This window comes from Trachypithecus francoisi, unplaced genomic scaffold (assembly GCF_009764315.1).
Source record: "Trachypithecus francoisi isolate TF-2019V2 unplaced genomic scaffold, Tfra_2.0 Lachesis_group15, whole genome shotgun sequence".
Taxonomy (NCBI): Eukaryota; Metazoa; Chordata; class Mammalia; order Primates; family Cercopithecidae; genus Trachypithecus; species Trachypithecus francoisi.
The window spans coordinates 114,906,751-114,923,386 of NW_022681460.1; the positions used below are offsets into that span (position 1 = coordinate 114,906,751).

General features: G+C 57.6%; 3 protein-coding genes across 3 annotated transcripts; all 3 read right to left on the reverse strand.

The window, feature by feature from the left end:
* Positions 1 to 3,891: 3,891 nt before the first annotated feature.
* On the reverse strand, positions 3,892 to 5,259 carry LOC117097922 (translation initiation factor IF-2-like). Its single transcript, XM_033236449.1, has 3 exons — positions 4,595 to 5,259; positions 4,273 to 4,477; positions 3,892 to 4,129 (listed from the first exon to the last, which is right to left on the reverse strand). Exons 1-3 carry the CDS (start codon positions 5,242 to 5,244, stop codon positions 4,001 to 4,003), a joined length of 984 nt encoding a protein of 327 aa, XP_033092340.1. The 5' UTR covers positions 5,245 to 5,259; the 3' UTR covers positions 3,892 to 4,000.
* Positions 5,260 to 10,117: 4,858 nt separating this feature from the next.
* Positions 10,118 to 10,950, reverse strand: HBM (hemoglobin subunit mu). The gene is made up of 3 exons (XM_033236453.1): positions 10,792 to 10,950; positions 10,408 to 10,612; positions 10,118 to 10,305 (listed from the first exon to the last, which is right to left on the reverse strand). The coding sequence occupies exons 1-3, from the start codon at positions 10,881 to 10,883 to the stop codon at positions 10,177 to 10,179; spliced, it is 426 nt and encodes a 141-aa protein (XP_033092344.1). The 5' UTR covers positions 10,884 to 10,950; the 3' UTR covers positions 10,118 to 10,176.
* A 673-nt stretch (positions 10,951 to 11,623) lies between these two features.
* LOC117097927 (hemoglobin subunit zeta-like) lies at positions 11,624 to 13,353 on the reverse strand. Its single transcript, XM_033236454.1, has 3 exons — positions 13,066 to 13,353; positions 11,974 to 12,178; positions 11,624 to 11,852 (listed from the first exon to the last, which is right to left on the reverse strand). The coding sequence occupies exons 1-3, from the start codon at positions 13,158 to 13,160 to the stop codon at positions 11,724 to 11,726; spliced, it is 429 nt and encodes a 142-aa protein (XP_033092345.1). The 5' UTR covers positions 13,161 to 13,353; the 3' UTR covers positions 11,624 to 11,723.
* Positions 13,354 to 16,636: the final 3,283 nt, after the last annotated feature.

Consider the following 16,636-nt stretch of genomic DNA (forward strand, 5'->3'; position numbering starts at 1 on the left):
GCGATAGTCACTAGTGTGCTTGAGTGACAGGCACCAGGAAGGAACAAATACCACGACGCAAAAAGCAAGGGGCTGGGCTGGGGCGGCTCCAGGTTCAGACTCCTCTACCCGGGGTTGTGGGGTGGCGCGTGGGGGTGGTGGGTGCTGGACTCACAGTGGGACCCTGTGCAGTTTGTGTGACTGACTCTCCCCCGGACCTAGAGGTCGTGGTTCACTGAGACACCCCCATCTCTCCAAATGCTGTCTGATGGAAGACTCGCTAGGTAAATAGTTGTTAAACAAGTAAATAAAGCGACAGCCGGAACCGCCTGGAGCAGTCAGCATCCTCTGGGAGGTAGGCAGTCCTCTAACCATCACACAAGTAGGCACAGAGGTGCAAACCTCATCACAGGCCCTGAGGAAGTCTGGAGGTGCGGACGAGGCGTTCAAGGGGACCAGGGTTAGTGTGGGGCTTCCCGGAGGAGGTGAGACTTAAGGATATGTATTAAGTCGAGGAGGTAGAGGAGGGAGGAGGCTTGGCTCTGGGAGGAGAAAGGACAGAGGAGACAAGACCCCTGTGATTGGAGAATGGAGGTGGGGAGATAGGGCGGTGATGAGGCCGGCCAGCTCCTGCAGGGTGAGGAAGGAAGGAGTGGACTTCTGGGGAAGGGTGAGAGGTGCAGGAATGCCAATGAGTGCATCCCTGCTCATGAAAAGCGATTTTTTAGAGGGAATGGTACCGAGGAGAAAACAGCCTGAGAAATCACTGATAAGTCATTTCCTGGGGGTCTGGCAGAAGACCTCGCTTTGGAGAGTGTGTCAGCTGGGCATCCTTCAGCCTGCCCCCTGCCCCGTCCCCCCAAGACCCTCACTCAGGCCCTGCCCTGGATGTCCAGGAGCCTTGAGCAGAGAAGGAAGTAGCTCCGACCAGCTTAGCATTGCTTCCCCCATCGGATCTTCTCATTTCCCCTCCCTGTCTGCCACCCTCTTCTGACTCTGCCCACAGCCTGAAGGAAAGAACAAAAATGAGAAGATGTGGGGGCTTTTTTTTTTTTTTTTTTGAAATGGAGTTTCGCTCTTGTTGTCCAGGCTGGAGTGTAGTGGTATGATCTCAGTTCACTGCAACCTCCGCCTCCTGGATTCAAGTGATTCTCCTGCCTCAGCCTCCCGAGTAGCTGGGATTACAGGCCTGGGCCATCACGCCAGGCTAATTTTGTATTTTTAGTAGAGATTGGGTTTCTACATGTTGGTCAGGCTGGTCTCAAACTCCCGACCTCAGGTGATCCGCCCATCTCAGCCTCCCAAAGTGCTGGGATTACGGGCATGAGCCACCACACCCTCCTTTTGTTTTGTTTTGTTTTGTTTTGTTTTGTTTTGTTGAGATGTGGGAACTTAAAGTCACCAAAGACCCCTTACCTCAGGCCTGGGACAACCCCTTCTTCCTGCATCTTACTGCAATGTCTCTGCTGCCTGAACCCTCTTAAGGCAAGACATGGAGAACGGATCTCAGCCAAGGTCTTGTACTCTTAGTATGGAAAGAGCTCCCTAATCTTTTTTTTTTTTTCTTTTTTTTGAGATGGAGTCTCACTTTGTCATCCAGGCTGGAGTGCAGTGGCGCAATCTCAGCTCACTGCAAGCTCCGCTTCCTGGGTTCACATCATTCTCCTGCCTCAGCCTCCCGAGTAGCTGGGACTACAGGCACCTGCCACTATGCCGGGCTAAGTTTTTTGTATTTTTAGTAGAGACAGGGTTTCACCATGTTAGCCGGGATGGTCTCGATCTCCTGACCTCATGATCTACCCGCCTCAGCCTCCCAAAGTGCTGGGATTACAGGGGTGAGCCACCGCGCCCGGCCAAGCTCCTACATCTTAATAAGGAAAGACAAATGACTTATGAGGACAAATACAAAGGATCATAACCGGAAATAATAGAAATAATCGATGAGGCCAGGTGAGGTGGCTCACTCCTGTAATCCCAGCACTTTACGAGGCTGAGACAGGCAGATTACCTGAGGCTAACATAGTGAAATCCCATCGCTACTAAAAATAAAAATAATTGCCGGGCGCGGTGGCTCAAGCCTGTAATCCCAGCACTTTGGGAGGCCGAGACCGGCGGATCACGAGGTCAGGAGATCGAGACCATCCTAGCTAACACGGTGAAACCCCGTCTCTACTAAAATATACAAAAAATTAGCCGGGCGAGATGGCGGGCGCCTGTAGTCCCAGCTACTCGGGAGGCTGAGGCGAGAGAATGGCGTAAACCCGGGAGGCGGAGCTTGCAGTGAGCTGAGATCTGGCCACTGCACTCCAGCCTGGGCGACAGAGCGAGACTCCGTCTCAAAAAAAAAAAATAAATAAATAAATAAATAAATAAAAATAATTAGCCAGGTGTTGTGACCTGCACCTGTAGTCCCAGCTACTTAGGAGGCAGAGGCAGGAGAATCGCTTCAACCCAGGAGGTGGAGGTTCTAGTGAGCCAAGATCGCGCCACTGCACTCCAGCCTGGGTGACAGAGCGAGACTCCATCTCAAGAACCAAAATGAAATGAAAGTAATAATCAGTGAAGCTGTGGAATGGCACAGAGCTGAATGAACTGGCTGAAAGTGATATAGGGGAGACAGTTCACTGAGAATAGGAAGTTGTACACAGGTGTCTACAGCATGATGGTATTTTTGTCCAAAAAGAGGGCCTGCAGCAGTAGTTGTAGTTGTAGCTGTTCCCTCAGCACAGGATGGGGCCGGTGGGCTCAGTCCCAAACCCTTCACTGTGGTCTCTTTTGGGGGTAGGGGTGAGGAGACAGGAAAGAGAGACTCTCTCCTACTTTAAGTAACACAAGAAAGGGTGTGTGTGTGTCTGAAAGCATGGATGGATTTTAGTTTATATTTTTAAGTGTTTATGCTTAAATAAGAATGCTCTGGGCTGTGATGCGGAGGAAGAGTGGATGGTGGAGAGGGGGAGGGAACTCCCCAATGATTCAGAGGTCTATGTCCAGAAGAAAAGTGGTGATGGGGCCCTCTCCACCCTCCCCAAAGCTTGATCCAGTACTGTGAGTGTGGAGGGGGACGCTTGCTCTGGGACAGGAGCCGGGTTGGAAGTGGTGCTCATGTTCTTCGGAGGACTGAGAGCCAGATGGGCTGTGCAACTTCCCAGCATGGATTCCAGGACTTCAGCACCGGGGACAGGGACGTTTCCAGAAGTTGCTGGCAGCAGGGCAAGCGGAAGCACCAGGAAGTCCCAGAGGCCCTGGGTGGGGCAATTAGCTGGGGGCTCAGAGCAGGGCACACAGTGAGTTCTGAAAGCACCTTATAAAGTGCAGGAGAAGTGCAGGAGTAAGGCCGCCAGGTACTCTGCTGAAGAGTCTCCCAGGGTGTAGGCTGCCGGCTGTGAGCATCCCAGCCCCTTCCTCCTTCCCCACTGACTGGGCTGCTCTGGGAGGGTTCCCATGACAGAGGACGCGTGGGTAGGGCCAGCACCCTCACTCCAGACACCTACCCTCTGGCAGGAAGGGGTGGGAATGAGGGAGATGTTGTGGCACCTGCACTTACATTGGGAACAGCCTGTTTTGCTAGTTTGTTTTATTTCGTCTTGTTTTGACGGAGAGTGTATGTTTAACTGGGTTCTACCAGGGAGATTTCAAAGGAGGGTGGCAATGCTGGGACTCCCGGAGAAGAACCCTGGAGGCCTCTCTCCTCCGCAGCTCCTGAGTCACTGCCTGCAGGCCTGGCACCTCTCAGGACAGGGACAGGTTCAGCACCTTCTCTTGAGCAGGCCCACCTCAACTTCCCCTCCCATACTCCCTGCAGTTCTCCCTCCCCAACCCCATGCAGCTGCGGAGAGGTTCTTGGTCAGAAACAGGAAAATACCCCGATGGCTGGCACACTCAGGGACAGAGAGAACCCAGGCACACACAGGCTGCCGCCCACTCAGACTTTATTCAAAGACCAGGGGGTACGGGTGCAGGAAGGGGAGGAGGGCCTGGCGGGAGGCCCAAGGGGCAAGAAGCGTGGCCACCGAGGCTCAGCTTAACGGTATTTGGAGGTCAGCACGGTGCTCACAGAAGCCAGGAACTTGTCCAGGGAGGCGTGCACCGCAGGGGTGAACTCGGCGGGGAGGTGAGCGGCCAGAGTCACCAGCAGGCAGTGGCTCAGGAGCTGTGGAGAGAAGAGGGTCAGTGGGGCCGAGGGCCGGCAGCCGCCGCCTGCGCTGCACCCCCCGCAACCCGCGGGATGCTCTGCCCTGCGAGGAAGGCGCCATCTCGCCCCTCGACCCAGATCGCTCCCCGCCCGCCGCTCACCTTGAAGTTGACCGGGTCCACCCGAAGCTTGTGCGCGTGCAGGTCGCTCAGCGCGGACAGCGCCTGGGGCATGTCGTCCACGTGCGCCACGGCGGTGGTCAGCGCGTCGGCCACCTTCTTGCCGTGGCCCTTAACCTGGGCAGAGCCGTGGCTCAGGTCGAAGTGGGGGAAGTAGGTCTTGGTGGTGGGGAAGGACAGGAACATCCTGCGGGGAGAAGCAGAGTGAGGGGTGGGGTTTGGGTCCGGGGCCAGGGCGGTTGCGGGTGACCGGTGGGTCAAGGCGGGCGAGGAGCCCGGGTCGGAGCAGCGGAGGGAGCCTCACCTCTCCAGGGCCTCCGCACCATACTCGCCACCGTGCCCGCCGACCTTACCCCAGGCGGCCTTGACGTTGGTCTTGTCGGCAGGAGACAGCACCATGGTGGGTTCTTTCTGAGTCTGTGGGGACCAGAAGAGTGCGGGGCCGCGAGCGCGCCAGGCTTTATGCTCCGGGCGCGGGGACACGCCCGGCGGGGCGGTGCTCATTGGCTGGCGCGGAGCCCGGGGCGCGGCCTGGACCGCAGGGGAGTCCCGGACGGAGCCTGCGCGGGGCCGGGCGGCGGCTTGGCCTCCCCTGGGGGCGCACACGGGGCGGGGGCCAGGACGTCTCCACCCTCCCCCCGCCACTCCACTCCCGCCCATCCAGCTCGCCGGGAAGCAGGGCGGTCGCGACGCTGGGCGAGGGGGCCGGCCCGTTGGGGTCGGGCGCTGTCCGCTCTTCCACCCCGGAGCGCAGCGCCACCCTTTTCTTTCGGGCGCCCGAGCGTCCCTAGTGAGGGAGAACGTCAGCCCGCACCCCCGCCCCGGCCTGGCACGCGCTGGACGCGCGTCAACTCCAGCGGGATCGGGGAACACGCGGGCGAGCGAGTGTGAGCCGGGAGGCCTCGCCCAATCCGGGGCGGAGAGGAATGCGCGCACCCGGACGCGCTGGCCCATAGGAACGCAAAAGAATTTCCGCGCAGAGCCCCTCCTGCTCTCCAGCCTGGCTTCCTCCAGCTCCCTTTCCCTCTGGCGATAGTCACTAGTGTGCTTGAGTGACAGGCACCAGGAAGGAACAAATACCACGACGCAAAAAGCAAGGGGCTGGGCTGGGGCGGCTCCAGGTTCAGACTCCTCTACCCGGGGTTGTGGGGTGGCGCGTGGGGGTGGTGGGTGCTGGACTCACAGTGGGACCCTGTGCAGTTTGTGTGACTGACTCTCCCCCGGACCTAGAGGTCGTGGTTCACTGAGACACCCCCATCTCTCCAAATGCTGTCTGATGGAAGACTCGCTAGGTAAATAGTGGTTGTAAACAGACAAACAAACTGGGCTCTGGGAGGGGAGAGGGCGGGGAGAGAAGTCCCCTGTGGTTGCAGAATCGAGGTGGGGGCGATGTGGGGTGAGGAAAGGGTGGACTTGGCGGGGGAAGGGTGGGAGGTGCAGTAGTGCCAGTGGGTGCATCCTTGCTCATGAAAAGTGATGGTTTGGCCTTGCGCGGTGGCTGACGCCTGTAATTTCAGCACTTTGGGAAGCCCAGGCAGGTGAAAAACCTGAGGTCGGGAGTTCGAGACCAGCCTGACCAACATGGAGAAACCCTGTCTCTACTAAAAATACAAAATTAGCGGACATCGGTGGCACGTGGCTGTAATCCCAGTTACTCAGGAGGCTGAGGCAGGAGAATCGCTTGAACCCCTGAGGCAGATGCAGTGAGCCGAGATTGTGCCATTGCACTCCAGCCTGGGCAACAAGAGGGAAACTCCGTCTCAAAATAAATAAATAAATAAATAAATAAATAGTGATGATTTTTGGCGGGATCGCAATGGAAATATAGAAACAATGAGACTGTGGAATGGCACAGAGCTGAATCAACTGACTGAAAGGGATGTAGAGGAGACCGTTCAGAGAATAGGAAGTTGTACACAGGTGTCTACAGCATGATGGTATTTTTGTCCAAAAAGAGGACCTGCAGCAGTAGTCGTAGTTGTAGCTGTTCCCTCAGCACAGGATGGGGCCGGTGGGCTCAGTCCCAAACCCTTCACTGTGGTCTCTTTTGGGGGTAGGGGTGAGGAGACAGGAAAGAGAGACTCTCTCCTACTTTAAGTAACACAAGAAAGGGTGTGTGTGTGTCTGAAAGCATGGATGGATTTTAGTTTATATTTTTAAGTGTTTATGCTTAAATAAGAATGCTCTGGGCTGTGAGGCGGAGGAAGAGTGGATGGTGGAGAGGGGGAGGGAACTCCCCAACGATTCAGAGGTCTATGTCCAGAAGAAAAGTGGTGATGGGGCCCTCTCCACCCTCCCCAAAGCTTGATCCAGTACTGTGAGTGTGGAGGGGGACGCTTGCTCTGGGACAGGAGCCGGGCTGGAAGTGGTGCCCATGTTCTTCGGAGGACTGAGAGCCAGATGAGCTGTGCAACTTCCCAGCATGGATTCCAGGACTTCAGCACCGGGGACAGGGACGTTTCCAGAAGTTGCTGGCAGCACGGGAAGCGGAAGCACCAGGAAGTCCCAGAGGCCCTGGCTGGGGCAATTAGCTGGGGGCTCAGAGCAGGGCACACAGTGAGTTCTGAAAGCACCTTATAAAGTGCAGGAGAAGTGCAGGAGTAAGGCCGCCAGGTACTCTGCTGAAGAGTCTCCCAGGGTGTAGGCTGCCGGCTGTGAGCATCCCAGCCCCTTCCTCCTTCCCCACTGACTGGGCTGCTCTGGGAGGGTTCCCATGACAGAGGACGCGTGGGTAGGGCCAGCACCCTCACTCCAGACACCTACCCTCTGGCAGGAAGGGGTGGGAATGAGGGAGATGTTGTGGCACCTGCACTTACATTGGGAACAGCCTATTTTGCTAGTTTGTTTTATTTCGTCTTGTTTTGATGGAGAGTGTATGTTTAACTGGGTTCTACCAGGGAGATTTCAAAGGAGGGTGGCAATGCTGGGACTCCCGGAGAAGAACCCTGGAGGCCTCTCTCCTCCGCAGTTCCTGAGTCACTGCCTGCAGGCCTGGCACCTCTCAGGACAGGGACAGGTTCAGCACCTTCTCTTGAGCAGGCCCACCTCAACTTCCCCTCCCATACTCCCTGCAGTTCTCCCTCCCCAACCCCATGCAGCTGCGGAGAGTTCCTTGGTCTGAGACAGGAAAATACCCCGATGGCTGGCACACTCAGGGACAGAGAGAACCCAGGCACACACAGGCTGCTGCTTACTGGGACTACAGTCAAAGATCAGGAAGTGCTGGGGCGGGAGGGGAGGAGGGCCTGGAGGGAGGCCCACTGGGCAGGAGGCAGGGCCAGCAACGCTCCAGCTTAGTGGTATTTGGAGGTCAACACAGCACTCACAAAAGCAAAGAATTTGTCCATGGAGGCACCACGTGGGTAAACTGGGAAGGGTGTGATGGGCCAATGTCACCAGCAAGCATTTACTCAGGAACTGTGGAGAGGGTCAGGGGACGTAGATACCACTGCCAGCTGTGCTCCACCTCCCCGAATGCATGGTCTGCTGTGTCTTATGAGGAAGACCAGCTGCCCCCACACCTGAGATTCCTCCCGGCCCAAAGCTCACCCTGATGTTGCCTGGGTCCACCCACAGGTCATTGACGTGCAGTTGCCTCAGCTCAGACAAGTCATTGGGCATGTCATCTAAGTGGGCCATGGCATTGGTCAGCGTGTCGGCCACCTACTTGCATTGTTTCTTGATGTGGGCTGAGCCATACCTCAGGACCAAGTGAGAGGAAGGTCAGGAACATGCTTCAGGGAGAAGTAAAGAATGAGGGGCTGGGGGCTGGGTCTGGGGCAAGAACGGTTAGGGGTGGCCAGTGGAGCGCTGGAGTGGGTGTTGGACCCAAAATGTGAGCGGGGAGAGGAGGGTCCTTCCCTCTCCAGGGCCTCCATGACATAGTCAGGAGCGTGGTCGCAAAGCTTCGCCCAGACCGCCTTGATGTTAGCCTTGTCCTCAGGAGACAGCACCGTGGTGGGTTCTTTCTGAGTCTGTGTAAGCTCAGAAGTGAAAGGAGGGGGAGAGTAGGAGCTTATGCCTGGGATGCAGGGTCTTTGGCAGGCAAGTTGTCAGGAGGTGCCTGGCACAGGAAAAGGGGAAGAGGAGTAAGTGAGAATAGGCAGGTTGCCCAAGGCTGCCCTGCGTCTCTTAGTCCTGCCCAAACAGAAACCCAGTTCTCTACATGGTAGCCTTCCCACTCCCATTGTCCTGGGCTTCTACACAGGGTTCTGAGCCCCTTATACCCATAAGGTATCCACATATGGCCCAGACTCAAGGCACCTTCCTGGATGGGAAGAAGAGCACAGTTTTTCCAAAGTGAAACATAAGCTGCTTTCACACCAAACTCTGCCTGGGACCAAAAGCTGTTACTTATCCATGTAAACAGTTGGGGGGCTGAGCACGGTGGCTCACGCCTGTCATCCCAGCATTTTGGGAGGCTGAGGCAGGCGGATCACTTGAGGTCAGGAGTTTGAGACTAGCCTGATCAACGTGGTGAAACTGTGTCTCTATTAAAAATACAAAAATTAGCCAGGCATGGTGGCGCATGCCTGTAATCCCAGCTACTCCGGAGACAGAGGCAGGAGAATCGCTTGAACCCAGGGGGTTGAGGCTGCAGTGAGCTACTGCACTCCAGCCGGGGCCACAGAGCAAGGCCCTGTCTCAAAAACAAAACAAGACAAAATGAAAACAGTTGGGGTATGTAGATAACATGGGGCCAAGTTCTCCAAACTACCAGGCTGGTGTCCCAGGCAGTGCAGGGCAACAGGTCCCTGGCAGTGACTGCTGGAGGGAGCTTGACTGACTCACAGTCAGGGCTCCACTTCCAACAGCTCTCTTCAGACCTAGGCGCTGACCGCCAGGTCAGACCTGGCTGCCAGGCCTGGTCTAGTGCTTCCCACACAGACCCAGGGTGGCCAACCCAGAGCCAATCCTATTCAGGATTTGGAGACCTCCAAGGTCCCACTCTTTCTTCAGACCCTATTCTTTGTCTGAAAAGCCTGGGGTGGAGCCTTAAGATTCCTTTCCCCATCCTGGGGAGGGAGAAGAGGGAACTTGGGGAGGGAGTGCCTTGGCCTGGGCACCTGCAGAGACTGAGACATGGCAGCTGGGGCTGGGTGGAGGGGTGGGGTGGCAATGAGCCGGCAGGCACCCACCCTGTTTTATGATTTCAAAAATTATTTTAAAAATCTTGTGAGTTGGATGTTGTTTTTCTATTCGATGGGTAAAGGCCGGAGAGCTCTGGGACATGCCCAGGGTCGCACAGCTTGTCAATGAGCAGGCTGGAAGCCTAAACCAGGTTTGTCTGCCAATTTGTGGCCACGGAGGACTTCCTCCCCACCTCACCCCCAGGGCTGGAGGGTCACAGGCAGGGCTAACCAGGCTAGCACAGGTTTGCAGCCGAGGAAGTGTCCATGGGGGAAGGAAGGGGAAAGGAACAGTGAGGTCTGCGGAGCCCTCTGCTCTGGGGCCCTAATTAGGTTGCACATGTGGCTCTGGGACCTCAGTTTCTGTATCTCTCTGCAGAAGGGTCCAGGATTAGCATCTACAGGTCCCAGCAGGAAGTGGGGATGGAGAGAGAATGAATGAATAAATGCATGAATGGGGAAGTGCTTTGCAAACAGTGTGGTTGGAAGCCGGATTCAAGAGTTGAAGTGGAAGGCCACCCCCCACCACATCACAGTGCTCCCTCTGCCCCACCGCACTCCCCACCACAGGAGGACAAACCTCCGGGGTTGGGGTGCATTTGAGAGTTCTAGGAAGATACGTGTAGGTCCCTGAGCTTCTCTGGCCAACAGTAGTGACCTCACTTCGCCAGCTCCCCAAAGACCACACAGGCAGGGGCAGATGTTTGGGGCCTCTGTTTATTGACAGGCACAAACCAAGGCCTGCGCAGCGCTAGGCTCAGCGGTACTTTTCTGTCAACACCACGGCCACACCAGTCAGGAACTTGTCCCACGCCGCTTGCATTTCCACGGTGAACTCGTCTTGCAGGTGGGAGGCCAGCACGACGTGGAAACACTGGATTAGCAGCTGCAGGAGAAGCGGCCTGTGAGACGGGGTCTGCCCCTCTAGGGGTCCCCGGAGCTCCCCCGGCTGCGCGCTGCACTATTGCCCCGGCCGGAAAGGGCTCACCGGAAAGTTGGCTGGGTCCACGCGCAGCACGAGCGCGTGCAGGTCCGCCAGTGGGCTCAGCGCGGCGCGCAGGTGGTCCATGTGCTGCACCGCCGCGCCCACCGCCGCCAGCATGCGCTGCCCGTGGCTCAGCAGCTGCGTCGCGTCCTGGCAGGCGCTCAAGTGCGGGAAGTAGACCTTGGTGCTGGGGTACACTGTGAAGAGCCTGCAGGAGCAGGTCGGTGACCGGGGAGGAGGGCGGCTGCGTGGGGCTTCACTAGCGCCCACACCGCCCAGATCCCCGGGGATCCACATCGGAGGGACCTTGGATGGCGTTGGCGGCCCACGCGCCCAACACCCTCATCTCCACCTCCCTGAGCTCCCGGAGACCCCGCCTCTACCGACCTGAGCAGCAGCTCCGCCCCGAATTGCGCCTCGTGGCCCGCGATCAGGTCCCAGACCTGCGCGATTTGGGCGCGCTCCTGGGCGCTGAGCATGGCGCCGCCTGACGTGCTCTGGGGGCCGCGCCCGCCGCCCTGGTCTCCTTATAGAGCCTCCGAGGACCCCGCCCGTCCTTATCGGCCCGAGCGCGGCGGGAACGCGGGGACCCTCGGCCTGCGCCGGGAACGTAGCCAGTCCGCTTTCCTGCTTACATGGAGGCCTCGACCTCCGGGATCCCAGGGTTTCTGGCACTGACTCACGCTGTTGTGCGTGGGTACCTTTACTCCAGACTTTAGGGGCATCTGTAATTACTCCCCTCGGGCAAAGTTACTGGTGTGCCAGGAGGGAGCCCACGGGAGGAACCGGAGAGAGAACACGGGGCAGGAAACCCCTACTCTCTTAGGAGTCGGGGAGGGACAGGCCTCAGGGACCCCCGCAGCTGCCAGAATCCCGGGATTCGGACTTCAGGCTTTGCGGAAAAGTTCCCTGAGTCCCGACACGCTCCCGATACGCTTAGCGAAGTGACAGTTTTTGGGCGATGTGGGAAGCTGGGAGACGCACAAGCGCCCGTCTGACCCAAGAGCCCCGGGAGACGCCGTGGGCTGGCCTGGGACTGCTCTGCTCCACCCGGGCTGCAGCTCCGGTGCTCAGCGCAAGAACCTCCCCAAAGCGCCCCCCACGTGACCCCCAGGCCGCGACGTCAGCGGGGATGACCGAGTTCCTGCAAAGCCCCCGGCCTCATCACTCAGCTTCTCCCCTTCTTCCCTCCAATACTGAGAACACGGAGCCCAGATCGCTCTGTCCTCATCCATTTATTGGAGTCAGGGCAGGAATTGTGGGAGGGTGAAGGGCAGAGCAGGGGCCGCAGCCTGTCCTGGGGGTCCCGCAGGCGGCGCTCAGCGGTACTTCTCGGTCAGGACAGAGGATACGACCGATAGGAACTTGTCCCAGGCGGCGTGAGCCTCGGCCGTGAAGTCGGCGGGGAAGCGCGCGGCCAGGGTGACCAGCAGGCAGTGGGACAGGAGCTGGGGGCGGGGCCGGCTCAGTGCGGGGCGGGGCCTAACCCGGGCCCCGCCCCGCCCGGGGACACCGCCCCGCCCCGCCCAGCGGTCCCGCCCCGCCCCGCCCGCACCGCGCCCGGCTCACCTTGAAGTTCACCGGGTCCACGCGCAGGATGTAGGCGTGCAGCTCGCTCAGCTTGGTCAGGGCGGCGCCGATGTTGTCGATGTTCTTCGCTGCGTCGCCCACGGCGGCCACCACCTTGGAGCCGTGCGCGCGCAGCTGCGCGGACCCCGGGTGCAGGTCGAAGTGCGGGAAGTAGGTCTTGGTCTGCGGGTAGCTGAGGAAGAGCCTGGGACGAGGGGCGGGGGCCGTGAGCTCCCAGCAGCCCGGCCTCCCGCCCACGGCCCCGGCGCCCTGCGGCCCTCTCCGGGCACCAGGACACATCTGCGACCCCGCAGCAGGCCCCAACCCCTCCTCGCGGTGCCCGGGTGCCCAGGCAGCTGCCCCTCCCAGGCTGCCCTGTGCTAGAGGCCTCCCACCCAGGCCTCTGCAGCTCCCGCTGGTCGCCCTGCTTCCAACGGGTTCTGTGCAGCCTGATCCCCAAGTCCCCGCCCTCCGCCTGCAGCACGCGTGGTGCCCCCAGCCCCTCCACCGTCTCCTGTGGCCACAGGACCTCCCTCCCAGCCCCAGACTGGGTTGCCCGCCACCCCTTCTGCAGGCTCATGACCTCCCAGCAGCGTTCCGGGGAAGGAAAAGCTCCCTGGACGCTCCCAGGGGATCAGACGCTGGGACTTTGATACTGGGACGGTGCCCGGATCCCAGACGCTGCGATCAGATGCTGAGACTTTAGAGACTGTAGTGCCCTGGCTGCCCTGTAAGGCCCTTCAGGTCTAGAGCAAAATTTTTCACCCTCTGCTTGTCAGAACCTGGGCCTGTGCCTGCTCAGATACCTGTGCATCTCCTAATCCTACCCTCCTTACCCTGCCCTCCTCACTGAGAGGAAAGGCTATCTGTCCCCACTGTCCCCTCCCCACTGTCTGCTCCTCACTGTCCTCTCCCCACAGTCCCCTCTCCACTGTCCCCTCCCCGTGGTCCACCCCCCACTGTCCCCTTCTCACTGTCCCCTCCCCACGGTCCCCTCCCCACCGCCCCCTCCCCACTCTCCCCTCCCCACTGTCCCTACTCACATACCTGGCCTCCCACCCAGTCCCTCTGGCAGTCCTGCCTGACACTCACCTCTCCAGAGTCTCGGTGCCGATGGTGTCAGCCTGCGTGCAGATCTTGGCCCACATGGACACAATGATAGTCCTCTCAGTCTCGGTCAGAGACATGGCGGCAGGGTGGGCGGCTGCACTGGTGTTGGGCCTGCTCAGGACTGGCCTTGGTAGTGCTCAGCCCCCAGGGTCTCCTTATATACAGGGAGCTGGGCCCAGTCAGCCTGTGGCCATTGGTCAGGTGAGGGGAGGGGGCTGCAGGGGTGGGGTTTCTTATCACATCCAGTGACAGAGGGGCCCTCAGGGCCTGGTGCGACTGGGGGCTGGGGAAGCTATCACTTCTGTCTCCCCTTCTGCCCACCCCTGAGCCACAGCTGGAGCCCCAGGTTCTGGGAAATTGGGGCCCCGATCTGGGCATGAGAGTCCACGTAGTCAGCCCAGCCCAGACTGGCCTCAGGAGTGACTGTCCTTGACCTCCCTGTCCCTGTGATCACAGGGTGACCTGGAGCACATGGGCCCTGGCAGAGGCACAAGTCATTCCTTACTGCAGTGAAACTTCTCTGGCCCACCTTATGAGCTCCAGTTTGCAAATGGGGAAACCGAGACTCCCTAGAGAGAAAGTGGGACCCAGTGTCACAGAGTGGGAAGGGACAGACCTCTCCAACCTCCGCTGTGCAGCCCCCTCACCTGAATGAGGCTTGGTTTGGGGTTCTCCCCCAGTAGCCTTGTGGGGGACACTCTGAGCTGGGCACCTAGGCAGGAAAGTGGCTTGGGGAGGCCGGACTCTTCACAGAAGGTGAGGTCACGCGGGCCTACAGTTCTGCTCACTACGTTCTCACTGCAGCCTGGAGGAGACCCTCCTCCAGCTCTATTGATTTATTTCCTTTTATCCTCTCTGTTTATTAACTACTCCCTCCTCCATTAGACGGCCATTTCAATGTGCTGAATATATTCCTTTTAGTTAGTACGTGTGCTTGCAAAGGGTGTGATTTTATGCATGTATTTTAAATTTATATAAATTATAGGTAGATATAAAAATTTTGTTTGTTTGTTTTTGAGACGGAGTCTCGCTCTGTCTTCCAGACTTGAGTGCAGTGGCGCAATTTTGACTCACTGCAACCTCTGCCTCCTGGGTTCAAGTGATTCTCCTGCTTCTGTCTCCCGAGTATCTGGGATTACAGGCGTGCACCACCACGCCCAGTTAATTTCTGTATTTTTAGTAGAGGTAGAGCTTCACCATGTTGGCCAGGCTAGTCTCGAATTCTTGACCTTAGGTGATCTGCCTGTCTCAGCCTCCGAAAGTGCTGGGATTATAAGCGTGAACCACCACGCCCGACCCAAGCACATCTTTTTTAAACAGAGGATTTTTTAAAACAGGGGAAAAAAGGCTGGGCGTGGTGGCTTGCCATGGGGCTGCACGTGGTGGCTCCTGGTTGTGATGAGGTTGCACCACTGCACTCCAGGCTGGGTGACAGAGTGAGGTTCTGCTTCAAAAAAAAGGAATCAAAAGAGAGAACATACATCTTCACGCACTGATTCTTTTCACTTGCTGCGTCAGCAAGCGTGCCCCCATCCCTGCTGACAGGTGCGATGCAGCTCCCATGCGAATCAGTGGGTGGTTACATCTTCAGCCGGCAGGGCTCCCCTTTGTGAACAAGCTCTTGTTTTTTTTCTATTATAAACAACTCCATGAAGAATATCAGTGCTTTGGATCTTTTCCTTATGATAGACCTCTAGAAGGGGAATTACTAGAAGGAGGCTCAAGAGTATTCGTTTTTTTAGCTTTTCGAAATAAATTACTTTTCAAGACAATTATATGGGCTTATAGTTGCAAAATTAGCTGTTTGAGGCTCACTGTGGGTGCCCTTCCTGCCCTGGGGGCTGTCACGGCTGGCCTGGAGTAAGCTGGAAGTTTAGCACTACACACCATGGAGGCAGCTTTCCGACCCCATGCTGCAAAGGTGAGGGGATCCCATAGGAGACTAACACCCTTTGTTTTGAAAACTCTTCCCTGGAGGGAGTCTCCAGGCAGAGTCGGGCAGGTGGGGGTGGGAGTGAGGAGGGCATCGAAAGGACTCACAGGACCTTGGGGCCTGCAGTGTACCAGGCCTTGGGGTTGGGTGCGTGGGGCAGAGGGATGCGTGTGCTAGGATGTTAGCAACAGTAAATCAGCCTGGGTTAGAACTGGGTCAGGTGGACTCCCCTGAGTCCCCTCTTCCCAAGCAGGAGCGCCTTCGGCCCTCAGAAGTCAGGGCAGTGGGCTGCAGGGCCCTGGGCAAGAGGGGCCGGGAGATCCTGGGGGCAGGAGGTAAGGGCTGTTCCCTCAGCCCCAAGCCAGGCCCACAGCACTAAGTCTCTTCTCCCTGTAGCTGCAAGTTGTCCCGGCACCTCTCGCAGCCTGTGCCCCACAAGCCATCTTGGGCCACAGCCTATGCCCAAGCCATTGGCACCACCAGGAGATTCCTTGCACCAATAGCTTTTCACCTTTCTTTCTCCTTCTGGATAGTCTTGTGTCCTGCCTCCACCTCATGCCTGTGCTGTTATTTTCTTTTTCTTTTTTTTTTTTTGAGTCGGAGTCTCGCTCTGTTGCCCAGGCTGGAGTGCAGTGGCGCGATATCAGCTCACTGCAAGCTCCGCCTCATGGGTTCACGCCATTCTCCTGCCTCAGCCTTCCGAGTAGCTGGGACTACAGGAGCCCACCACACGCCCGGCTAGTTTTTTTTTTTTTTTTTGTATTTTTTAGTAGAGACGGGGTTTCACTGTGTTAGCCAGGATGGTCTCGATCTCCTGACCTCGTGATCCGTCCGTCTCGGCCTCCCAAAGTGCTGGGATTACAGGCTTGAGCCACCGCGCCCGGCCTGTGCTGTTATTTTCTAATAATGTGGGTGTGGAAGCTCAGCACCCATCCTGTCTACAACATGACATTGGCTTCCGTCTGTGTCCTGGTGCTCCCACTGATGGATGTGTCCATACAGACCTCTCTTCTGGACTCAGGCCCCTAGATCCAGGCGAGTATTTGATGTCCTCATCTGTGTGTCTCCAGCAAATCGTCTCTAAAATAGAGCCCTGAAATTCCCCACAAAACCTACTCCACTGCCCTTCCCTGGGCTCCCTGAATACTGCCCTTCCTTCCTGAGGCTCAGGCCGGAGAGCACAGCACCCTCGACACCCCCCTACTCACCCCTGAAACTTACAGATGGAGGAAAAGACAGACAAGGCCTCCTTTCTTCCCTCACTCTATCCCTAGCTGCTGGCCACTCCCCTGAAGCCCCTTCCCTAATACTGCCACTCCCTCAAATGTCACCAAGTTAATAGACCTGCAGTGGCCAACCCATTTAAAATCACAATCCTCCCCTCCTCTGTCTAGGCCCCTACTTGCTCTACTTTTCTTTTTCCACAGGAAAAAAAAAAATGTTTCTGTTTATAGTTCACTAGAATGTAAGCTCAAGGAGAGCTTGAGGAATTTTTTTTTTTTTTTTTTGACGGAGTCGTGCTCTGTCTCCCAGGCTGGAGTGCAGTGGCATGATCTCGACTCACTGCAACCACCACCTCCTGGGTTCAAGCGATTCTCCTGCCTCAGCTTCCCAAGTAGC